Source organism: Malaclemys terrapin, chromosome 1 (genome assembly GCF_027887155.1).
Source record: "Malaclemys terrapin pileata isolate rMalTer1 chromosome 1, rMalTer1.hap1, whole genome shotgun sequence".
Lineage (NCBI taxonomy): Eukaryota > Metazoa > Chordata > Testudines > Emydidae > Malaclemys > Malaclemys terrapin.
The window spans coordinates 308,902,085-308,924,689 of NC_071505.1; the positions used below are offsets into that span (position 1 = coordinate 308,902,085).

General features: G+C 40.6%; 1 protein-coding gene across 5 annotated transcripts in view; it reads right to left on the reverse strand.

The window, feature by feature from the left end:
* Positions 1-22,605, reverse strand: part of CDK8 (cyclin dependent kinase 8) — a 154,178-nt gene that overhangs the window by 22,978 nt on the left and 108,595 nt on the right. For 4 of the 5 annotated variants that reach the window (XM_054015399.1, XM_054015398.1, XM_054015401.1 and 1 more), the window contains 2 exons: positions 10,115-10,172; positions 7,145-7,276 (listed from right to left, as the gene is read on the reverse strand). In XM_054015399.1, coding sequence (XP_053871374.1) covers positions 7,145-7,276; positions 10,115-10,172 — 190 coding nt within the window. The remainder of the gene's footprint in view (positions 1-7,144; positions 7,277-10,114; positions 10,173-22,605) is intronic. The other variant, XM_054015402.1, reaches the window with a different exon arrangement.

Sequence of the window (22,605 nt, forward strand, 5' to 3'; positions counted from 1 at the left end):
ATTCTAAGAAATAAGGCTCCTGGATGTCAAGTATTCATGTGGAACTAGAGATTTCTATTACAAGATTGCAACACTTCAAATTTTACCTTTAGGCTGCAATCATCTGTGTACAGCACAGTAAGTAATTCATTTTGCAGAATGCACAGTAATTTTATATGATGAGAGCTGAGAAAGCATGCAATATTTTAAGTTTGCAACTACTAGTCACTGGGACTAGACGTTAGTTGACCAATTGGGGAACTGTCTATAAAACTTAACTAAATAAACAAATCAAATCTTGATTTTAAGCACTTTTCACCTTCGCCATTTCACTTTTATGTTGTACCCCTTTCCCCTGCCCTTTGCCTTTTTTACATTTCAAAACTTCAGAGGCCCATAGGTGCTCCTATATACAAATAAATTCCTAAAAAGGTAGGTGTTCAAAAGAATTTTTTATAAGGAAAAAATGTTGACTTTTCTCTACAAAAGCTCAGATTCATAGATTATAGGACTGGAAGGGACCTCGAGAGGTCATCGAGTCCAGTCCCCTGCCCGCATGGCAGGACCAAATACTGTCTAGACCATCCCGGATAGACATTTATCTAACCTACTCTTAAATATCTCCGGAGACGGAGATTCCACAACCTCCCTAGGCAATTTGTTCCAGTGTTTAACCACCCTGACAGTTAGGAACTTTTTCCTAATGTCCAACCTAGACCTCCCTTGCTGCAGTTTAAACCCATTGTTTCTGGTTCTATCCTTAGAGGCTAAGGTGAACAAGTTCTCTCCCTCCTCCTTATGACACCCTATTAGATACCTGAAAACTGCTATCATGTCCCCTCTCAGTCTTCTCTTTTCCAAACTAAACAAACCCAGTTCTTTCAGCCTTCCTTCATAGGTCATGTTCTCAAGACCTTTAATCATTCTTGTTGCTCTTCTTTGGACCCTTTCCAATTTCTCCACATCTTTTTTAAAATGCGGCGCCCAGAACTGGACACAATACTCCAGCTGAGGCCTAACCAGAGCAGAGTAGAGCGGAAGAATGACTTCTCGTGTCTTGCTCACAACACACCTGTTAATGCATCCCAGAATCATGTTTGCTTTTTTTGCAACAGCATCACACTGTTGACTCATATTTAGCTTGTGGTCCACTATAACCCCTAGATCCCTTTCTGCCGTACTCCTTCCTAGACAGTCTTTTCCCATTCTGTATGTGTGAAATTGATTTTTCCTTCCTAAGTGGAGCACTTTGCATTTGTCTTTGTTAAACTTCATCCTGTTTACCTCAGCCCATTTCTCCAATTTGTCCAGATCATTTTGAATTATGACCCTGTCCTCCAAAGCAGATGCAATCCCTCCCAGTTTGGTATCATCCGCAAACTTAATAAGCGTACTTTCTATGCCAATATCTAAGTCGTTGATGAAGATATTGAACAGAGCCGGTCCCAAAACAGACCCCTGCGGAACCCCACTCGTTACGCCTTTCCAGCAGGATTGGGAACCATTAATAACAACTCTCTGAGTACGGTTATCCAGCCAGTTATGCACCCACCTCATACTCACTTCATCTCCCAAACTGAAAAATGTGACAGAAATAAGGACCAATCCCCCTTTTTTACCACTATTAGAATGTCATGTCACATTGCCCCTTTCAAGAGCATTAAAATTAAGAGTATATACATATATGTACTGCTTATATACATATTTAAGATACTTTCCAAAATCAGGACATGCTTAGGAAAAACTTTTAATCTTCCTGTTATGCCTTAGTTTGTAAATTCAGTAGACACATTGCATTTTCTAGATCACATTTGCTATAGTGTGCATTTATAAGATATCTAACTAATGTACCATTGTGGTCAGCAGCATCTTGAATGAGTAATAGAAGGTCATGAACAAGGACAGAACCAAATGATGTACACAGCGTAATTTCACCATTCAATTTTCACATAAAGTGAGTTTTTATCTATACTGAAAAAAGTTATGAGCTAAAGCCCATGAGTTTCTCTGCAGCTCCATGTGCTGCAAGCAGAAAATAAATAGCTGATACATTGCTGTAGAAGGAGAAAACAATAGGAGGACAAGCAAAGGTTTAGAGAAAAAGAGAAGAGGTTAATAGGTTAAAAAATGTATTTAATGATGAGAATATTCTTGGTAAAAAAGTTGGCAGTAATAGTTGGTGGAATTTTTTTTTTTTTTTTTTTTTTTTTTTTTTTTTTTTTTAAAGGTGTTCAACCTAAAAAGGCAGTAAAATAATTAACATTTTCCATTGGAATTACACAAGGGTGAGGTATAAGAGAATGCTTTACAGGAGCAATAATTTATGCACAAGTGTCTTAAAGTATGTCTACACTACAATAAAACATGTGACTGGCCTGGTTCACGGGTCATGGGCTGCAGTGCTATAAAATTGCAGTGTAGATGTTTGGGCTTAGACTGGACCCCGCAAGTGGGGAGGGTCAGAGGCTGGGCCAGCGGCTGGGCCAACAATGGGTGTTTTACTGCAGTACAGAACAATATCCATGTGGTTCACAGAATGATTAAAATGCACTAGTGAAAGAAGAGAAGATCACTCACCACGTGCGGTAACTATAGCTCTTTGAAATGTGTCCTCCCTATGGGTGCCCCCACTCTAGGTGAGCTTTCGCCCAATGGGTAGGTAGCAGTGTCTGTTCAGCCCATGCACACACCCCCTGCAGTCTTGTGCCCTGCACGAGTCTATGTAGAGTTGCATAGGCAAACCTCCCTCATTGCCTTCTCTACCGCAAAGCCTGTTGAACTCTGAAGCAGAGAGGAGGAGGGCAAGTAGTGGAGCACCCATAGGGGGATACATCTCAAAGAACCAGAGTTATTGCACAGGGTGAGTCTCCTTCTTTGAGTAGTGTCCCTTTGTGTGCTCCACTCTAGGTGACTATCGAGCAGTACAATCTACGGAGGGGTGGGGCTTCAGAGTCAAGTCAAAGATTGAAGATAGAACAGTAGAACCAAATATGGCATGAGAAACTGAGGCATGTGCGACTGCATGGGGGTCAGCAAATGAACGAATGAATGAATGTTCAAGTCGCAGCTGTACATATTTCTGTGACTGGGAACGTTCTTAAGAAAGCCTGTAGAGAGAGATCTCATGGAGTGACAGCGTAGAAGGGAGCAGGTGGCCATAGGTTCAAAGGGAGGCCTTGTAAGACATCTGAGTACCAAGTTGAGGTACCATGCCAGTGGAGGGCATCTGATTAGTGGGATGATGTTGTCCAGTCCCTTGAGAAACTTCCTCATTGTAGAATGAACAAAAATGGAAAAACCCTCTACCATATGATGGAAGGCCATAATAGCGGCCAAACGCATGTTTATGGAGTTTAAAGATAATCCTCTCATTTTTAGCTCTAAAATGTAATCTAGTACAGATGATAAGAGAGAAGATGGAGGTGAAAGATGTTTTTATGTCACACCAGTGTTTGAATCTCATCCACTTTTGAGTATATGCGTCACAAGTAGATAGTTTCCTGCTATGTAACAGCACTCTCTTTACATCCTCAGAACGGGTTGTTTCTAACCCTGCAAACCATCTAGCACAGAGGTGGGCAAACTTTTTGGCTCAAGGGCCACATCTGGGTGGGGAAATTGTATGCAGGGCCATGAATGTAGGGCTGGGGCAGAGGGTTGGGGTGAAGGAGGGGGTTCAGGGCAGGGCATTGGGGTGCAGGAAAGGTACAGCAAGGGGCTCAAGGGAGAAGGTTAGGGGGTTCAGGGGTGCAGGAGGGGTGCGGCAAGGGGCTCAAGGGAGGGGGTATGGGGCTTAGAGCAGGGGGTGCGGGGTGCAGGAGGGATGCGGCAGGGGTTGGGATGCAGGGCGCAGGAGGAGTTCGGGGTGCGGGCTCCGACCTGGGACTGCTTACCTCAAGTGGCTCCAGGGTGGCAGTGGTGCGCAGCTGGGTTAAGGCAGGCTCCCTGCCTGCTCTGGCCCCATGCCGCTCCCAGAAGCGGCAACATGTCCGGCAGTGGCTCCTGGGGGTGGGGTGGGGCAGGGCAGGTGGCTCGTTTTTGCGCTGCTCTCACCTGTGGGTACCACCCCCGAAGCTCCCATTGGTGCCGGGAGCAGCGTGGGGCCAGGGCAGGCAGGGATCCTGCCTTAGCCTTGCTGCACCATGGGGCTGGCAATTCTGCGGGCCGTAGTTTGCCCTCCCCTGATCTAGCAGCCATGCCTTGATCAAAAGAACCCCAAGGTTGGGGTGATGGATTTGACCAGCATCCTGAGAGAGAAGATGGAGGACAGTCTGGAGAGTGATCAATTGACAAGCAGTGAGCTGATACAGGTAAGGAAACCATGTTTGTCTTGACCATGTCTGAACAAAGAGAATAACTTTGGCTTTAGCTTTCCTTATCTTGAACAGCACTTTGGATATGAAGGAAGTCGGGGAAAATGCATACAGAAGGCTTGACTCTAACGAAGGAGAAAGGCATCTCCCAGGGAGCGGTGATCCAGACTTCCTCAAGAGCTTCTTGTCCTTGGCTGGGGAGAACAGGTCTATCTGTGGGATGCCCCAACACTAAAATATGCGGTGGAGTATAGTGGGATCTATCTCCCATTCATGATCTTATGAGAGGTGTCTGCTGAGAGCATCCACTGCATTGTTTTGTAGGCCCAGAAGGTAAGCTGCTGAAATGTTGATTTAGTTTCATATGCACCAATTCAGTGCAAAAGGAAGACAATCTTGCTCCCCTTGACAGTTTCTGTAAAACATGCATGACATATTGTCCATCATGATCTGTGGGCATTTGCCCCGTCAGCGGGAGGAAATGGATACAGGCATTTCTGATGGCTTTGAGTTCCAGCAAGTTGAGGTGAAGGGTGGACTCGAGAGGAGACCACCTGCCTTGAATAGTGTGAGCAGAATCTAGGTGAGCTCCCCATCCCAGTAGGAGTGCATCCATTATTATTTCTGATGTTGGAGATGGCTGAGCAAAGGGGATCCATGAACAAACATTATGTGGGTTCTTCCACTAGTTGAGGGATTTTTTTTTCTCCTGCCAAAGGCATGGAGAGTTGTTTGCTTGATGAATCAACACTTCTGAGCCAGCCCTTGGAGGCAGTGCATGTGAAGACTTGCATGATTTATTACGAAGGTGCCAGCTGCCATATGTCCGAATAACTGGAGATAATTTTTGGTTGATATTTCAGGGCTGACTTGGACTATAGTGCCTAAATTGGTTATGGACCTGTGTGAAGGGAGGAATGCATTGGCCGTTACAGCATCAAAGCAAGCTCCTATGAACTCCAGAGTTTGCACCAGAGTTAGGGTGGAATATCGGATGTTTAATTGTAGTCCCAGTCTGAGAAACAGGTCTATGGCCCTCTGAGTGGCTGTTGAAGCACTGTTAAAAAACCGCTCTTTGAACAGGCGATCGTCAAGGTGGGGGGAGATGGGGAATCACAGTTCCTCATCTGTGAAGATGAGCCGCTACCTCCGAAAGAACTTTTGAGAACACTCTGGGTGCAGACCAGAGACCGAACAGGAGCACCATGTATTGAAAGTGCTCTTAATCCAGAGTGAAGTGTAGGAAACTTCTGCGCTGTGGTGGATCGCTATATGGAAGTAAGCATCTTCAAGGTCGAAAGCCAAGAACCAATCACCAATCAATGACGGAATTATTGCTGCAAGAGTTACCATTTTGAACCTCTGAATCTTTACAATCTGTTGAGAAATCTTAGATCTAGAATAGGTCTCAACCACCTTTCTTTTTTGGAGCCACGAAGTACCTGGAATAAAATCTTTTCCCTCTGTGTTGCATGGGAACTGGTTCTATAGCACCCAGATTTAGGAGAGTGTCAATTTCATGTTGCAAAAAGTGCTTGTGAGAGGGGTCCCTGAAGAGGCACGGGGAACTCAGATACTGCTGAGACTCCACCTCAGGTCGAGGCAGCTGAGAAAGACTTGAGGGCAGTTTGCCCACGCAGCTCTATATAGCCACAGTGCAGGGCACGAGGCTGCAGGGGTTGCATGCATGAGCCAAATGGACATTGCTACCTAAAATCTCCAATCTGAAACATGTGGGGCACAAACGCATCTAGAGTTGAACACCTCTCGGGACACTACTTGAAGAAGTCCTTCTTAAGAGGGTTGCAACCTTTGGTAACTTCCTTTAGCAAGCCAAGTAGTCAAAGACAGCATGGAATGGAGAATTCCAGTCCCACCCCCCCTTTTTTTTCTTCTATGCCTCTATCACTCTTTTTAAAAGCTATTTAAAAGCACTAAAGAGAACTTCATACTGCTGTCAAGCCTGCTCTGTGATAGTTTGTACCACTGCCACACACAGTCTCCTCTCTCTTACGTTTGGCATTTTTCACGGACTGACAGCAAGTGCTGACTGTGGCAGAGTAGATTCAGCAGTGCCATGCTGGAGCTGTTCAAAGCAGATCAATACCGGCAGGGGCAATACTAGGAGGAAAGTGACTTCCCCCAACTTAGGTGCTTCTTCTAGATAGACTTGAATGGAGGAAGAACCTATCTTTTTATTGCTAATAACTTATCTTTAATTGCATTGAGTTAAAACTTCTGGGTGACAACCCTCCCATTGAATAGCAGGTTTAAACTAGTCTCATTTTTCACAAGAAAATGCAAAGGTTTCTTCAGGGAAAAGAAAACAAAAAATAGTAAATGAAAGGTGTGTCACAGCCACATCAGTCTTGACAGCTGCAGCATAGTTTCAGTGCAGCTAATACTGTCTCCAGTCTATACATTTCATAAACTGAAATATTGCTTTATGTCTTTGTTAAAAATCTAAGTAGTAAAAACCCAAAGTAATAAAACTAAAGTATTCTGTTCCATGCTGTCATTTTCTGGATTTTGACAATTTTAAGAGGTGTGTCAATATTTCATTCTATTGCAAGTAGTAATATTCTTTTTGAAATTTCTAGTGATAAGAAACTATATAAAATTATACATCAAGGACATCTGAGTTTATTATGTTTACTAGTCAGAGGAAAGAGTTTTAAAATAGTATTTAAACTAAATAAAATGTCAGTGATTAATGTTTCTTCAAGTAATTCAATGGTGTACTTTTCCACCTGTGTTTCTCCCATACTTGTATTCACATGCCAACATTTCAGTAATTCAGGTATATTTTGCCTAAGTAACACATTAATAAATTGGTACTTAATTTTACTTACCAATAGCTTTGGTATAATGCCTTGCTCCAAGAAGTAATTCTGGAGCTCGATACCAGAATGTTACAACGACTGGATCCAAGTCTGCTAAAGGCTTCAGAGGTGAATTAAATAATCTGGCAAAGCCCATATCAGCTGCAAAATTAAAAAAAAAAAAATGCTTTAAAAAGTTAAGGAAACTTCACATTGATCAAATGAAATGATTGAGCTCATTTGTTAAATCTACCAAAATTGTGCTAAAAAGCAAACACACTGTAGTAAATATGAATCCTGATAGTCTAACTTTACCATTTCCTTATAGTTTATGTTGCAATTATTCAGCATCATCACCTATGAAGTATATCATTATAAATCATTACTAAAGAAAGCCATTTAGAATCAAGAATTTACCACTGTTCTGAAAAAAGTATGTCAACTCGTGTAGCTCTCAGAACACTGGGTAAGTCCTTATTGGCTAGCCAGGGGGTCAGTTTTCTGTCTGGTGGAATATTCTATTATCACAGGGCTGTTTGTTCAGGAAACATTAAAGGGGGGAAAATGGGTGAAATAGTAATTCTGTAAAGGTTAGAATGATTTATAATACATACACGTATGACACAAGAACTACCTATGAAAAGCTGGTTGCAATTGAAGCAGGGTTTCCTTCACGCCCCAAACAAGAGGTGATTCCAATCATGAGGGTATCTTCTTCCCTGAAAGCCTCCTCTCAATTTAAATTGGTCACAAAGTATCACCAGTACCAAGATGAAACCATTTAAGCTATGCTTTTAAAATGTCTTCCATTTAAGAAAAATATTCTGTCTAAACTGCTTGTTGGGATTTGTAATCTACAGTTTCTCACAGAGCTATCTGAACTGACCAGAATTTAGATGGTATAGGACAAGATGGACAGAGGATTGAGAAGTGGGTATTCCCACTAAAACAGGTTTTCGAAGTCCCAAACACCGAAGAATTTGGTATGGTGGAGTGGGAGCCTATATATACTGAGTAGGACTGGGGAGGAGTGTGAGGCCTATAGCAGTTTTGAGAGAGAAGGGGTTAAACCCATGCCACATGTAATAACTCAGCTAATGAGGAAAACTTGCAGAGTAAATACTCGTATCTAATTTTGCTCCACAATCTAAAGTAACTATTTGCCTCTATGTGCCTCCCTACTTTAAATTATTTTATTGCATTTAAAAAGAGACATTTTATAATTTTCTATATTAAAAATCAAGATAACCCATGATATGAAGAATTCATAGATATCTATGAAAAAAATGTGGAAAAATACCCAGTAAAAAGTGGAGTCAAAATAGCATAAAAAGCCTATAAAGCTTATTTTATGTTAAATATACCAGTTATGTGTTTTTTTAAAAAGTATTAATACTAGAAGAGTGGAAGCCCTTGGTATGGGGATACGTAAGCATTCTTTTCCTACTGTTGCAAAAACATGTTAAAAATTGCAATTTTTTTCAAACTGATAACACACCTAGAAATAAAGGCTTTTCTACTGTTGGGACTGGATGGCTCAGAGGACTGGTGGGCGGATGCAGAATCTTTCACCTGTCCATCAGCAATGTCTGACCAAATTTAGTAGAAATCTCAAGTTATTACCAAATGACTTGCGAAATAAGTTGGTGGTCTGTGAACAAATACTAATGGATAATTGTCTACATCACAAAAATCACCAACACAATTGACACTGAATGTGCCTGGAGTCTGACCTACACACTCACTCTTGGAAGTGCATGCTCCATGAAGATTAAGGTAATGGGAAGAAATGTTCACTTCTGCTGTCCATGCTGTTTTGCAGATAGAAGACCTTGGTCTCTATCATCAATCTTACACCTCTAAAGGGTGCTAAAATTTTAAAGGGTGGGATTTTCTGACATGATCAGCACTGATCTAATTCTACTCCTTCTGAAGTCAATTCCCATTGACCTCAATGGGAGCAGAGTTAGGGCAGTGCCGAACACCTCAGGAAAATTCCACCCTTGATTAGCAAATTAGTGATTAACAGTTGGTGTTTCAGATAAACAAAAACACCAAAGAATACAGAGTGACATTGTGGAAGAATCATCTCATAAAAGAAAAAGTCAGAGGGAAATGAAAAACAATCTGATTAAAAAAAAATTCTGCCAAACTGGACTGCCTGACTAGATTAGTATAACAATACAGGGTGTGCATTAGAAAGCTATTGGTGCATCAATGATGAACTAGTGCATGCCACGGTGTGGCTCATTATTGTTAGACTATGGTTAGATTATTTTTAGTTACTTTTTAAAATAGACTTTATAGAACGATTTGGAGATTCTGCAAATTATCCTTTCACTGAGAAAAGTGGTTCACACCGGAAGATAAAATAGTGGGAAAGTTTCAGTTTCTTCCCCCCACCCTACTTGCCCCTCACCATTTTGAATATATTTAGTGTTAGTTCTTACTAAATGTCTCTCTCTTAATCAAGATTTTCTGCACTTTTTAAGTCTCCTTTTGATTCCTGTGTCTCCCAGAAATCTGGCTACCCTTTCAAGGGCAGTTCGTAAATCAACAGTCACTCTCACTTTTATTATAAAATTTAATATTCGGAATAATGAACAGTTCCCTATTTAGATTTTATAATACGGAGCAAGTTAGTGTCTTGGCACTTTGGTGGTAAAAATAGGTCATTTAAAATCTCACTTATTTTCCTTCACTCTTCCAAGCTGACCATTATCTTTGTCCCAGATTAATCCCCCTCCCAGCACGCACCCATATAATATAATGGCATAGGGATTTTTTCCCCCCTTTTCATTGATGAGGCTGTAGCTGTGCACCATTGGTAATTGGTGCACAGGTCTGATATCAAAAAGCCAGTCACTCAAAATAGCTTTTGATAAAGTTTCCAGACATATACTAATATTATTTTAAGTAACTATCTTAAGTGATGCAACTGCACCTTCAGAACATTCTAACTTAAATGCTACACTGGGACTTATCAAAGATATAACATACCAATTTTTACTCTTCCTCGCTCAGGACCTTCACCCATAACTAAAATATTAGCAGGTTTCTGTGGAAAAAAAATAAATATACAATACATATACCAAGATAAACCTAAATAACATTTGTCTCTGAAACAATACATTAGCTTTGTTTCACCAGTTTTAAACCAAATGCAGCATGATAACGTCATAGATGTTTACTTTGTGATAAAGCTGTGGAAGTATCCAAAACACAGGCTTTCCTTTGCTACCTCTGCCTCTCAGGTTTTCCCCTCACAATCTCTTTTTTCCAGGGCCTTTTAAATTATGCTCCCCAGACTAACTGCCATTGTGGTGTCTTTCTTCCACCCGTAACAGCAAGCAAGCAAGCAAGCGCCTTCAAGACTTCCAGCAACATCACTCTATGAACTGGTCAGCTCACCAGGGTGCACATCTGGTACTTCACTGCCTGTTCCCCATCCCACTTAAAAAACAACAAAGAACCCGGGTGTAAGATGTCATCTCTGCAACATATGTTTGGCCAAGGGTCATTAGGCACATCTTCAGACATACATTTTACATTAACAAGAAAAATCTCAAGATACAGGTTGAATATCAGTCACTATATAAATATATATTCCATATAAAATCTACATAACCCATCTAAATTTACTATCCCAGATTGATATGGTACACTAATTCAGCCAGCTTTAAGACTTAAAATAAAAGCATATCCTTAAAACTATTGCTAAATTCTTCTCTCACTGCTATAATGGCTACCAAATATTAAGAAGTAGGCCTCTTCTCTTCCTTTTCTCTATACTAAGGAAATGAATTAAAACATTATACTACAAAAGTAGCGTAGTCGAGCGTAAACTCAGTGTACCTGATTTCTAATTTGGGAAATAGAGAGTTAAGTTTAGGTTAGTTTACTCACTGTTTTGTTTTTTTTTATACCACTGATAACAGACCTATAGGGACATCTACACTTCACTCTCCTTCTGGTGGCATGTAGAGTACATACTCTGCACACAGCCCTTGCATGGGTATAAGCAGCAGTGTAGGTGGTGAGGAACTGCTTAGGTGAGTAAAGATACACCTAAACAAAGTGGGTATGAACCCTACATGCTCAAGCAGTGCTATCCCATCTAGACTGCTATTTTTAACAGGGAAAGACTCCAGCAGCTCCACACAGCCAGGTCCCTTCCACAGCCTTTCACTGATGTGTGTAGCTACACACCACACTGTAGAAGCAGCCTGCTATTCACTATGGTGTGTAGTTACACATACCCTATATGCTGCCACCAATGGTGTGAAGTTAGATTACTCCCGGGGGAATTCTGTACCACTGCGCCCGCGCAGAATTCATGTCCCCTATAGATATTTTTTCTCTCTCCAGAGCTGGAACTGCAGTTACATTTTTTGCCCACCAGGGGCTGCTGTGACAGCAGAAAAGAGAACAGCCAGCTCACAGAGAGGATGCATCCCTCACAGAAGGGCCAGATGGAGGCAGCATGGGACAGACAGAGAGGGGAACACTGGGCTACTGGGGATCATAGACCGGGATTCAAAAGGGCTAGTGCGGGGGGGACGGACAGACTGGGGTGCGGGCTCAAGTGCTGAATGGGGGGGGGCGCTGCAGAGGCATATGGGGATGGGGGAGGAGGGGCTGCAAGGACACACTGGGAGAGGAGCAGATGTGTCTTACTGAATGCGAAAGGCTAGGAGTCTGCCCCGGTCTGCATAGGGGAGGCTCCCAAACTCTAACAATTCCCCTGCCCCCAAAAAACCTGTTCCATTCTTCTCCCACCCACAACCAATAACCCTCCAGGTTCACTCACAGGCTCCTTCCCAATAATAGCTTCCCTCACGCTGAGCTCCTCCGTTACCCCTGACTCCCTCAAGTCTTGCAGTGCTCCTGAAGGGTGCTGGGAAATAAGTTTCCGTATTGTAGTTTAAATGAATTATTACTAGAGCTGTCAATTAATTCCCCCAGGAGTACTAGATGTAGCCACAGAATTGGGCTGCTCATCATGATGACTCTTCAATTCTTAATCTTGGTAGTTTTTCCCTGTCTCTGCCACCATTTTCTCAGGTCTTCATACGAACAATATGTTTTATAAACTAGCCTCTGCCTTGCAATCAGATGGGCACAGATTCCTCAAATGCTAACATTTTTTGTGAGTGAATCAAAGCTGCATTAAAATAAAAAACATGTTACATGATTTGAGAAAAATCCCAAAAACAAAGACTTAATGAGGTCCCTTAATAGTGGGTGATTTTATATAAGCACTTAAACTGCAATACTTAGCCAAAAGGTGGTAAATATAACAGTTAGAGCTCTCGCTTTGAATTTCCTGATTTAAGCCACTGCAAAGAGGACAATTATTAGTTATTTTGCTACTTTTCCCCCCACCTACACCAAAAAGGAAATCTTAGCTGTATAAAAATTAATATGGTTGTTCCCAATAGCTCTGAAGGGACTACAATTTATCACATAAACATACTTTTAGGCACATTTTAAAATTTTCATTATTGAGAATATTGGAGCTATCACACTATTGTGTAAAAACATATTTATGATTTTTAAATGATTTTTTAGCAGCAGTTCATAAAATATTAGGATAATATAAAATAAGGCACATTAAAAATATAAGTACCTCAAGGCTATTTATTTGCACGAGAAATAATTATTTCCTATAAAAGGCTCCAACAGGCTTTATTAGTGTAACTGCATAGTAATCATGCATGCAAGGTATCAGCATACTGCAGGAATGAGTGATTACATCTTTTTTTCTGTGGACAAATTAAAAAAGAAGAGGTTCTTTGAGGAGTGTAATAAAGCTGTAAATTTTCAATGAGGTGAGGTATGTTCCATTACCTTTCTAACAGCAAGAGAAACTTTTACACTATAAATCACCTAGTGCTATACTAGTATAATAATATGCAGAAAAACTTGTATAAGGCGAAGGTATGTGGGTTACATTACTGTAAACACTGCTGAATTTTTTTTCCAAACTATAGTCCTGGAACTTTTAAAATCATCGCATCATGCATTTCTGTGGATCATTGATCAGAGCTTGTGTGTTAAGACTGGGTAAGCGTAAAGCCATGTCTGCACCTGAAAGTTTTACTGTCAAAAGTTCTGTCTGCACACTGTTATCACCATAGCTATTTCAGTGGAGTGCATTTATATTTGGTTGCCTTTGCCATGTAGCATGTCCTTACAGCATCAGGTTGTATCAGCAGAAGATATGTGACACTGTAGGAAGGCATCCTGATGTCCTCTATGCCACCATCTAGCACATGACCTTGTAAGAAATGTTTGTACTGTATTGTGAGATATCATCACTCCTATCAGGGAACTGTAGAACTTTGGGATCAAAATTCCCATAAATCTCTCAGTTCCATCCCATACACTACTCTTTCATGCCATTTTCCATCTCATCACATGAATGCACAGATCACTGCAGTTCTCTTGTGCATTTAAAGGGCAGGACAAATCATTCTTGTGCAAAATCGTAACAGCCAGACATATAGCAGGGATATACTGAGGATGAGTGGATGATAGATAACAAATGAAGCTGACCAACTGCTGCAGGAAATCAGGGAGAAACCGTACATGGTGGAGCAGCAGTTTTGGGTCTGTACAACACGAACCAAGTGGTAAGAGTACATCACAATGCAAATTTGGGAACATCAGTAGTGGCTTTAGAACTTTCGGATGCAGACGGCTACTTTTCTGGAGTTGTGTGCCAAATTCACCCCAGCCATGCAGTGCACAGACACCAAGATGAAAGCTGCTTTTACAATGGAGAAATGGGTGTCAATCACCACCTGTAAACTTGCAACCCCAGATTGTTATCAATTGGTGGGCAATCTGTTTGGTATTGGAGAGTTTATGGTAGGGGCCCTCCATCATCCAGATGTGCAAGACAGTTAAATTCACAGGACTGAATACCAAGGATTGCAGGGAGTGGATAGTGGTAGATCTCTGGTCTTCATCTTCCACATCTAAATTTGACCATATCTCCAGAATATTAAGGAGCATCCAATCACAGCTGAATAGTTAATGTTGAGTTCAGTTTTGCATTAAAGCTAGGATTTAGCCACTTTTATGTATAAAGAATACAGCATCTATCCTTCCCAAAGTTTTAACACTTAGTGAGTATATGATTTTTTTTTCAGAATTTACGAGTACATTAATAAGTCTGAGTGAATGATTTTAGAATGGATCACTTAAGAAATTGAACACCAGATGTCAGACCATTTTCCCCTTTCCCCACCCACCCACAAATAATCCCAGGTAAAGTATTTGCACAAAAACTGGCAAAGAGGTGAAACTTCAGTAAATTTGGTACAATGGGCAGTTTTTAATATAATTTTAAGATTATGGTTAATTTTTCAATTTAATGATCAATTTTTCCATAGTTCATCACAAGTGAAAGTTTCTCCTTCAGCAAAAGGTAAAGATAGGCCTTCAAAGAAACTCATAAGGAATTACCCCTCTTTCAAAATGACTAGCATCTTTCGTTGTTCTCAACGGAACTCAGACCATGAACTGCCTTTAAGTAAAGATGGCCACTGCCTCCATTCAGTAACTGCTCATAATGCTCATCTCTGCTACCTAGTACACAAGGGGCATCTTCTCCAATGACAGTTTTGTTTCCCCCGATTGGGAACAATGTGAAGTAGTTGCCATCTTTCAGCCTGCAGCTTCAGTCCCATTGAGAACAATGGCAGATGGACACTCAAAAAGGGCAATTCTTTGTGGATTTCTTTGAAGGAGAAGATTTTATGTGCTAGCCTCTGCTGACAGAGAAACTTTCAGTCATGAACAGAAAAACACCATTAATCCTAAATATTTATTTTCATAAACTCCCCATTGCACCTGATCTACTAAACACAGAGGGCAAGGGGAAGAGAACCGGTTTGTAAATGCAGGCACATGGTAGCGTGAAGGACTGGAGAGATGAACTGGTTTTTGTTTGCATATGTGTAATGGGATGTGGAGGAGGGAAAAGTTAGCAGACACAAGGGAAAATATGAATGTTTTAATTATTCCACAAACATTAAATATCCAGGAAAATTCAGAACTATGGTTACACTTAAAAAGATATCCGAATGTATTAGGTATGGAAATGCACAATTAAGACACCCAAAAGAATCTAATGTCTTTAAAAATCAGCTTAACCTAATCTGGGCCCATCAGCATTAATATGCTATCACAATTGTACGGTTATTGTATGACATCTCTACATAGCTGATATAAGGTTGTTTGGGTGCCTGAACTGAGGATTTCCATGAGGGTAGATTGACTTAAATCAAATGTGGGGGTTTTTGCTCAGAAGGAGGATACGTTATATCTATATGCATTTATTTAAACAATTACGTAGCTTAACATACTTATATTCACATTCCTGATTTTTACTTTATGTTATAAGATAGTTAATGACATCTCTTATTTACTAGATTATGATTATTTTTTACTAGCAAGGTGTCAAACTGCATTTGGATGGAGATTGGAATTCAATTAAAAAGCACAGAAACTTTTCAAAATGATTTATTAAATAAAACTACCTTAAATGTGCTTGATACATAAAATTTCCTTTTCAAAATACGATTTGCATTTAAAGGTAACTAATTAATTAAACAAAAGTATTATCTGTAATTAGCGAATTGTTTATGGTCACAGTGTCCTTCAAGATTTTAAAGTAGATGATCTCATTCTCTTGGACCTCATTTTTATTCAGAAGCTGGTAAAAGGAAAAACAAGCTTTCCTGCTTTTTTGACTCCCAGTTGATTTTTCAACTTTGAATGAACTAGTCATTGAGCTGAACTAATTAAATTGAAATGAAGAAAATATTCTTTGCCCCTGCAGAAGAGGCTACTGCTGTCAAAAGCTGCTTAAGCACTTCAACAAACTCCAGTTCCAGGAACTTAACCAGTGACATCCACTACTACAGCAGTTTGGCCATCTTTAAAAGTCCAGAAATAAACAAGTATTGCTTGATTTTTTTTTTTATTTAAATTTAAATGATTAATAGACTATAGTAAGGTTAGACCTAACAATGGTTGTTCATAATTTTAAAATAGGTGTATTTTGAAAAAGAAAATTAAATACAATTTAAAAACAATCCACTTTATTTTATTTAAAAATATTTTACCTATTCTGATTCCTATATGTTAATGTGTTTGGATTTAACAATAACTTTAACTTAGAATTTTCCTGGGTTTATAATGCTTGTTTCTGGGATAGTTAAAACATCCCTGGGATGTTTTTGCTCTCAGTTAGTGTTATATACTTTCAGCCTTTTTGTCTGAGTATATACATGTAAGCAGAGTCTGAATGAGCTCTCCTCTGACATCTGGTGATGAGCTGGGGGAAAAAGACTTCAGGGACAGACCATGTTTGCCTAGACACGCCTACTCTCCTAGACACGCAACAGGATGGACCTACTTTGCCAAAATGCTCTCGTTTGGCTGGTGTTGGGTAACAAATCCCTTTAAATATTGAATGCAAAGGTGATGAAATATTGTTATCCTTATTGTATAAGTAAAGGGCAGCAGAACTGCACTTACCCTTCCTTGATTGAGGGAATCACCCTAAACAACCTTACTCACTAAGCAGGGAGGGATACCAAATCCCAGTGAAAGAGAGGGAGTGTGGACAGGTGTTTCTACCTGCTGGTGTGGACTCTGCCTAAAAAGAGGCAGACACCATTTGACCTTTCCCTCTCCAGTATTTAAAAGACAAAGCTAATTAAACTCAATTGAGAGTCACTGTTTCTGTCCAGGTGACTACCAGGGCTGAATCACTGATAAGCAGGCCTAATGGCTACACCTTAGACCTGGTGTAGGGACAGTGGTGAAAGGAAAGACAGTGCAGAGGCTATACTGACAGTGAGCTTCCCTGCTACCCAGTGAAATCACTAAAGACCTGGGTTAAGCAGTGGAACCTCAGAACGTGCCAGTGCAGAAGCAGCCGTGAGCTCCAACAGCAGCAGAGTAAAGCAATGGCAGCGAGCGATCAGCAGCAATAGAGAAAAGCAGCGGAGGCAGCACCAAACAGCCAGCTGCAGAGTTGCACAGCAACCACAGTGTCATTGCTCAACATGTTCCCCACCTTTCTGAGGTGGGAGGTGAACCCCTGTGAATACACCTCAACTCTGGGTCTTCGTTAATCAAGGAGAACCAACTGAGTGGGGTGCAGTGAATGGGAAAAGGAGTGATGTGTTAAATGGACATTCATTCATTGGACTTTCCCCACCACAAGTGGGAAACTAAGGCAAAGGACACTGCCCAAAGCACTGTGGGGTCAGGTTTTGCTTATGAATGTGGTTGTGTTTTCTCAAACTAATTCTTGGCTCCCTTTCCCTTTTATTAAAAGTTCTCCTTTGTTATACACAGACTCAATGATTGCAAGGCTGAAATATTGGCTCTTAGAAGAGCCTAGTGATGGTGGTTAATTTTCCTAGATTACTGGGTAGGGGCTTGAGCTGGTTCTGTTTTATATTGTTAAGAGGAACCCCTAGATGCCAAACACAGAGATTATTTAAAAAAAAATGTTTACCTGCTTGTGTATGAAGTTATTTATAAATTAAATCAAATCATATTTTTAGACATCATGGTTATGGTTAAAAGGTTAGTTATAAAGAAAGCTTTTACTCCTTATACCATGATTTGAAAAAAGTACTCACCACTGATTACTGGGAAGATTTTCCTGATGAGTAATGTTAACATTTTGTCATAATTATTTTTAGTAAAAGTCATGGATGGTCGTGGGCAATAAGCAAAAATTCACAGAAGCTAGTAACCTGCCTGTGACATTTACTAAAAATGATGGGGGAAAGGAGGGCAACTGAAGCCTGAGCCCCACCCGGGGGATGAGAGCTCAAGCCCTGTTGTGGTGGGAAGAGGGGAACGCTCCAGCTCCTGCTGCCCACGGGAGCTGGTGGCTCTGGCACTGCGGGGGTCCTATTTAAAACAAGGATTGTTAAAACAATCTTTAAAGTCTATCAAAACCAAAATACTAAGTCATTATCCAAGTATATAACAAGTTAAGTTTGTTAATGTTTTCAAAGTATTTTGATTTCAGGAAAGAAAGGAGGCGCAAGAATGTCACATCTCTGCCATTCAGGACAGCTTTCTGCTAGTTAACATCAGCCTATTGCATCTCTGCTTCAGCCAGACAGAAGCTTTTGGCTTCATTCTTACATTTTTATGCACTGAACACAGTCCTATAGCTTCTTTGCGCTACTGTCACTCAATTACTGACAACTTGGGGCAATATAAAGTATTAAAACTAGGGCTTCCTGTCACTTTGATCTGGGCTGGATTACAGTTGAAAGGAAATAGGTCAAAACATGACTACACTAGGTAATTAAAACATTTCAGGCCTGAAAAAAAAAAAAAAAAAAGAAATCAAGACCTAAGCTAGAAAAATTGCTTTTCTACATTAAATATATGTAAGGAGACAAGGAATTGATTTCAATAAGCATAAATACATCTTTACATTATCAGTTTCAAGGAAAAGACTACCATCATATAATTGTAGGGGAGACCTCCATATTTATTCAAAAATAATTGATAAAATTATTGTAACTTATTAGGTTGTTGCAAACTTGTTTTTCACCTTTGCTGAATGTTAAGATGTAGCTACAAGTATGTTATAGCCAGTATGTTTGGAAATAATACACATGTCTAACTAGTTTCAGAGTAACAACAGACTGGATTTCTACATAAAAAAACGGTCGAAACAACAGACTGGATTTCTACATATCTAACTAGGTATGTTACAAAATATTAAAGCTAATCAAAGAAATTCTAGGTTTCTGCTTCCATCTCCCAAGGCAAGCAAACATCAAGATGACAAACCATGTAAAACATTCATGTTTTAAGAAGAGGTCTGTCTGTGAAAGGAATGCAGGGTGTGTTATCAGAGCAATAAATCTAGATAAAGGGCTCTACCAATTCCCACCTTCTTGCAAGAAAACCTGCTTTCATTCTTAAAAACTTTAGAGGAAAATGTGAACTTGGAAATGTTTATTTCTTAAATGCTGAAGTGGCAAAAAACTTTGTGAACTGGAGACCTGCAAATATGTTATCTAAATGCAAAGCTCCTAATATTGCTCCTAATATCATAGAATAGGATAGAATAGAATAGAATAGAATCTCATAGTTGGAAGGGACCTCAAGAGGTCATCTAGTCCAACCCCCTGCTCAAAGCAGGACCAATTCCCAGCTAAATCATCCCAGCCAGGGCTTTGTCAAGCCGGGCCTTAAAAACCTCCAAGGAAGGAGACTCCACCACCTCCCTAGGTAACGCATTCCAGTGTTTCACCACCCTCCTAGAGAAATAGTTTTTCCTGATATCCAACCTGGACCTCCCCCACTGCAACTTGAGACCATTGCTCCTTGTTCTGTCATCTGCCACCACTGAGAACAGCCGAGCTCCATCCTCTTTGGAACCCCCCTTCAGGTAGTTGAAGGCTGCTATCAAATCCCCCCTCATTCTTCTCTTCTGGAGACAAAACAATCCCAGTTCCCTCAGCCTCTCCTCATAAGTCATGTGCTCCAGACCCCTAATCATTTTTGTTGCCCTCCGCTGGACTCTTTCCAATTTTTCCACATCCTTCTTGTAGTGTGGGGCCCAAAACTGGACACAGTATTCCAGATGAGGCCTCACCAATGTCTAATAAAGGGGAACGATCACGTTCCTCGATCTGCTGGCAATGCCCCTACTTATACAGCCCAAAATGCCGTTAGCCTTCTTGGCAACAAGAGCACACTGTTGACTCATATCCAGCTTCTCGTCCACTGTGACCCCTAGGTCCTTTTCTGCAGAACTGCTACCTAGCCATTCGGTCCCTAGTCTGTAGCAGTGCATGGGATTCTTCCGTCCTAAGTGCAGGACTCTGCACTTGTCCTTGTTGAACCTCATCAGGTTTTTTTTGGCCCAATCCTCTAATTTGTCTAGGTCCCTCTGTATCTGATCCCTACCCTCTAGTGTATCTACCACGCCTCCTAGTTTAGTGTCATTTGCAAACTTGCTGAGAGTGCAGTCCACACCATCCTCCAGATCATTAATAAAGATATTAAAAAAAAAAAACGGCCCCAGGACCGACCCTTGGGGCACTCCACTTGAAACCGGCTGCCAACTAGACATGGAGCCATTGATCACTACCCGTTGAGCCCGACGATCTAGCCAGCTTTCTATCCACCTTACAGTCCATTCATCCAGCCCGTACTTCTTTAACTTGGCGGCAAGAATACTGTGGGAGACCGTATTAAAAGCTTTGCTAAAGTCAAGGAATAACACATCCACTGCTTTCCCCTCATCCACAGAGCCAGTTATCTCATCATAGAAGGCAATTAGGTTAGTCAGGCACGACTTCCCCTTCGTGAATCCATGCTGACTGTTCCTGATCACTTTCCTCTCCTCTAAATGTTTCATAATTGGTTCCTTGAGGACCTGCTCCATGATTTTTCCAGGGACTGAGGTGAGGCTGACTGGCCTGTAGTTCCCCGGATCCTCCTCCTTCCCTTTTTTAAAGATGGGCACTACATTAGCCTTTTTCCAGTCATCTGGGACCTCCCCCGATCGCCATGAGTTTTCAAAAATAATGGCTAATGGCTCTGCAATCTCACCCGCCAACTCCTTTAGCACATTGCTATGTAAGTGGTAAAATTCTTTAATGTACCTATGTGGAATGTAACAACTTTGCTAAACTATGATAAGAAGCCATTTAAATATGGAAACATTCATATTAATGGGGAATTAATTAATTATTGGCAAACCCTCACCCATGTCAGGAAGACAAGAAAAATCTTATTTCCAAAAATTGCCATGAAGAATCAACAACTTACATAAGAACACCCACACTGGGTCAGACCAGGTCCATTTAACTCAGTATCTTGTCTTCTGACAATGGGCAGCACCAGATGCTTCAGAGGGTATGTCTATATTTCAATTAGACTCCCGCGGCTGGCCCGTGCCTGGGGCTCAGGCTGAGGGGCTGTTTAACTGCAATGTAGACATTCAAGCTCTAGCTGCAGCCCGAATTTTGGGACTCTCTCACCTCACAGGGCAGAATAGGGCAATTTTTCAAGTGCTCCATCCCATGTCATCCAGTCCCAGCTTATAGCAGTCAGAGGTTTAGAGACACCCAGCGCATGGGGTTGCATCCCTGGCCATCTCAGCTAATAGCCATTGATGGACCTGTCCTCCAGGAATTCACCTAATTCTTTTCTGAACCCAGTTTTACTTTTAGCCTTTACAGCATCCCCTGGCAATGAGTTCCACAAGTTGACTGTGTGTTATGTGAAGTACTTTCCTGTTTTACTTATAAACCTGAAGCCTATTCATTTCATTGGGTGACCTGGCCTACCAATGAAACTTAAGCTAAAGACTTCCTAAAAGTAATTTAATTTTAAAAGAAAGTGTTTTGAATTTTTTAATATAAAAGAACAGGAATGTTTGGACTTTTTGTAAACAGAATTTCATTTCTTGTCAAACTGTAATATGATGGAACGAATGTCTCAGAGAATGTACTGAATAAAAACTTTAAAAACTAGTTTTAACTCTCTTGCTTTCCTGCCACAAGGGCAAAGGCAATTAAATAAGTGTTGCATATACGTTAATAAATTACATATTCATAAGATGAAGAGGCTCCTAAGGACTACCTACGAAGCCATGGAGCCAATGAAAGAGCAACTCACTTGAATCTAAACAAGTCTGAAAGCTTTTTTTCCCCCTAGAATTTCATGAAAATAGGAAGGAGAAGATATTAAAGACTGATACCCTTTTGCCCCTCTATTCCCACACCTACTCTGTTTAGACAGCAGTCATTCCACAACTCATCCTCTCCATCTTCACAGGAAAGCTGTCATAGATAAGAAGAAATGAACTATTCTGTTTTTCTTGAGTCAAGAAAAGCCACCCCAAAAAGTTCAACATGGATTGGCAAGAGGACATTAAGATAATGCCAAGATATTAAACTCTTATAATGATTTTATTGGGATATGAAAATGTTGTTGTAACACAAAATAACCATTTTTCCAGTTAATCACCAGATGGTTAAACCATATATTCCTGGAGAGGAGACAGGCTAACCACTGGCAAACAGAGTCACTTATTTGAAACTTAACTGGATTTAAGATTCTTAATGTTCAAATTTAAGATAGCTCCTGAAATGGCTTCTTCTAATTAACTAGTTTAAATATTTTCCTTGATTTCATAGGATTTAGATAAGATTGCTTACTTTGCCTAATTATAAACTGTTTAAGCTATTAATAACTAGACAGGCTTTACTTGCCATTATTTTGCCCCTGTGATTAAACAGTGGGAGCCACTCCTGAGTTGGCAGTAAGAGAAACAATTAACAAGAGCTGGCCTACCATTTCTAAATATTTTGAGGGGTATTTTTTAAAATAAAATGACCAGGGAGGGAGAGGAACTGTTCCAGCTCAGTACTAATGTGGACACGAGAACGAACGGATATAAACTGGCTGTGGGGAAG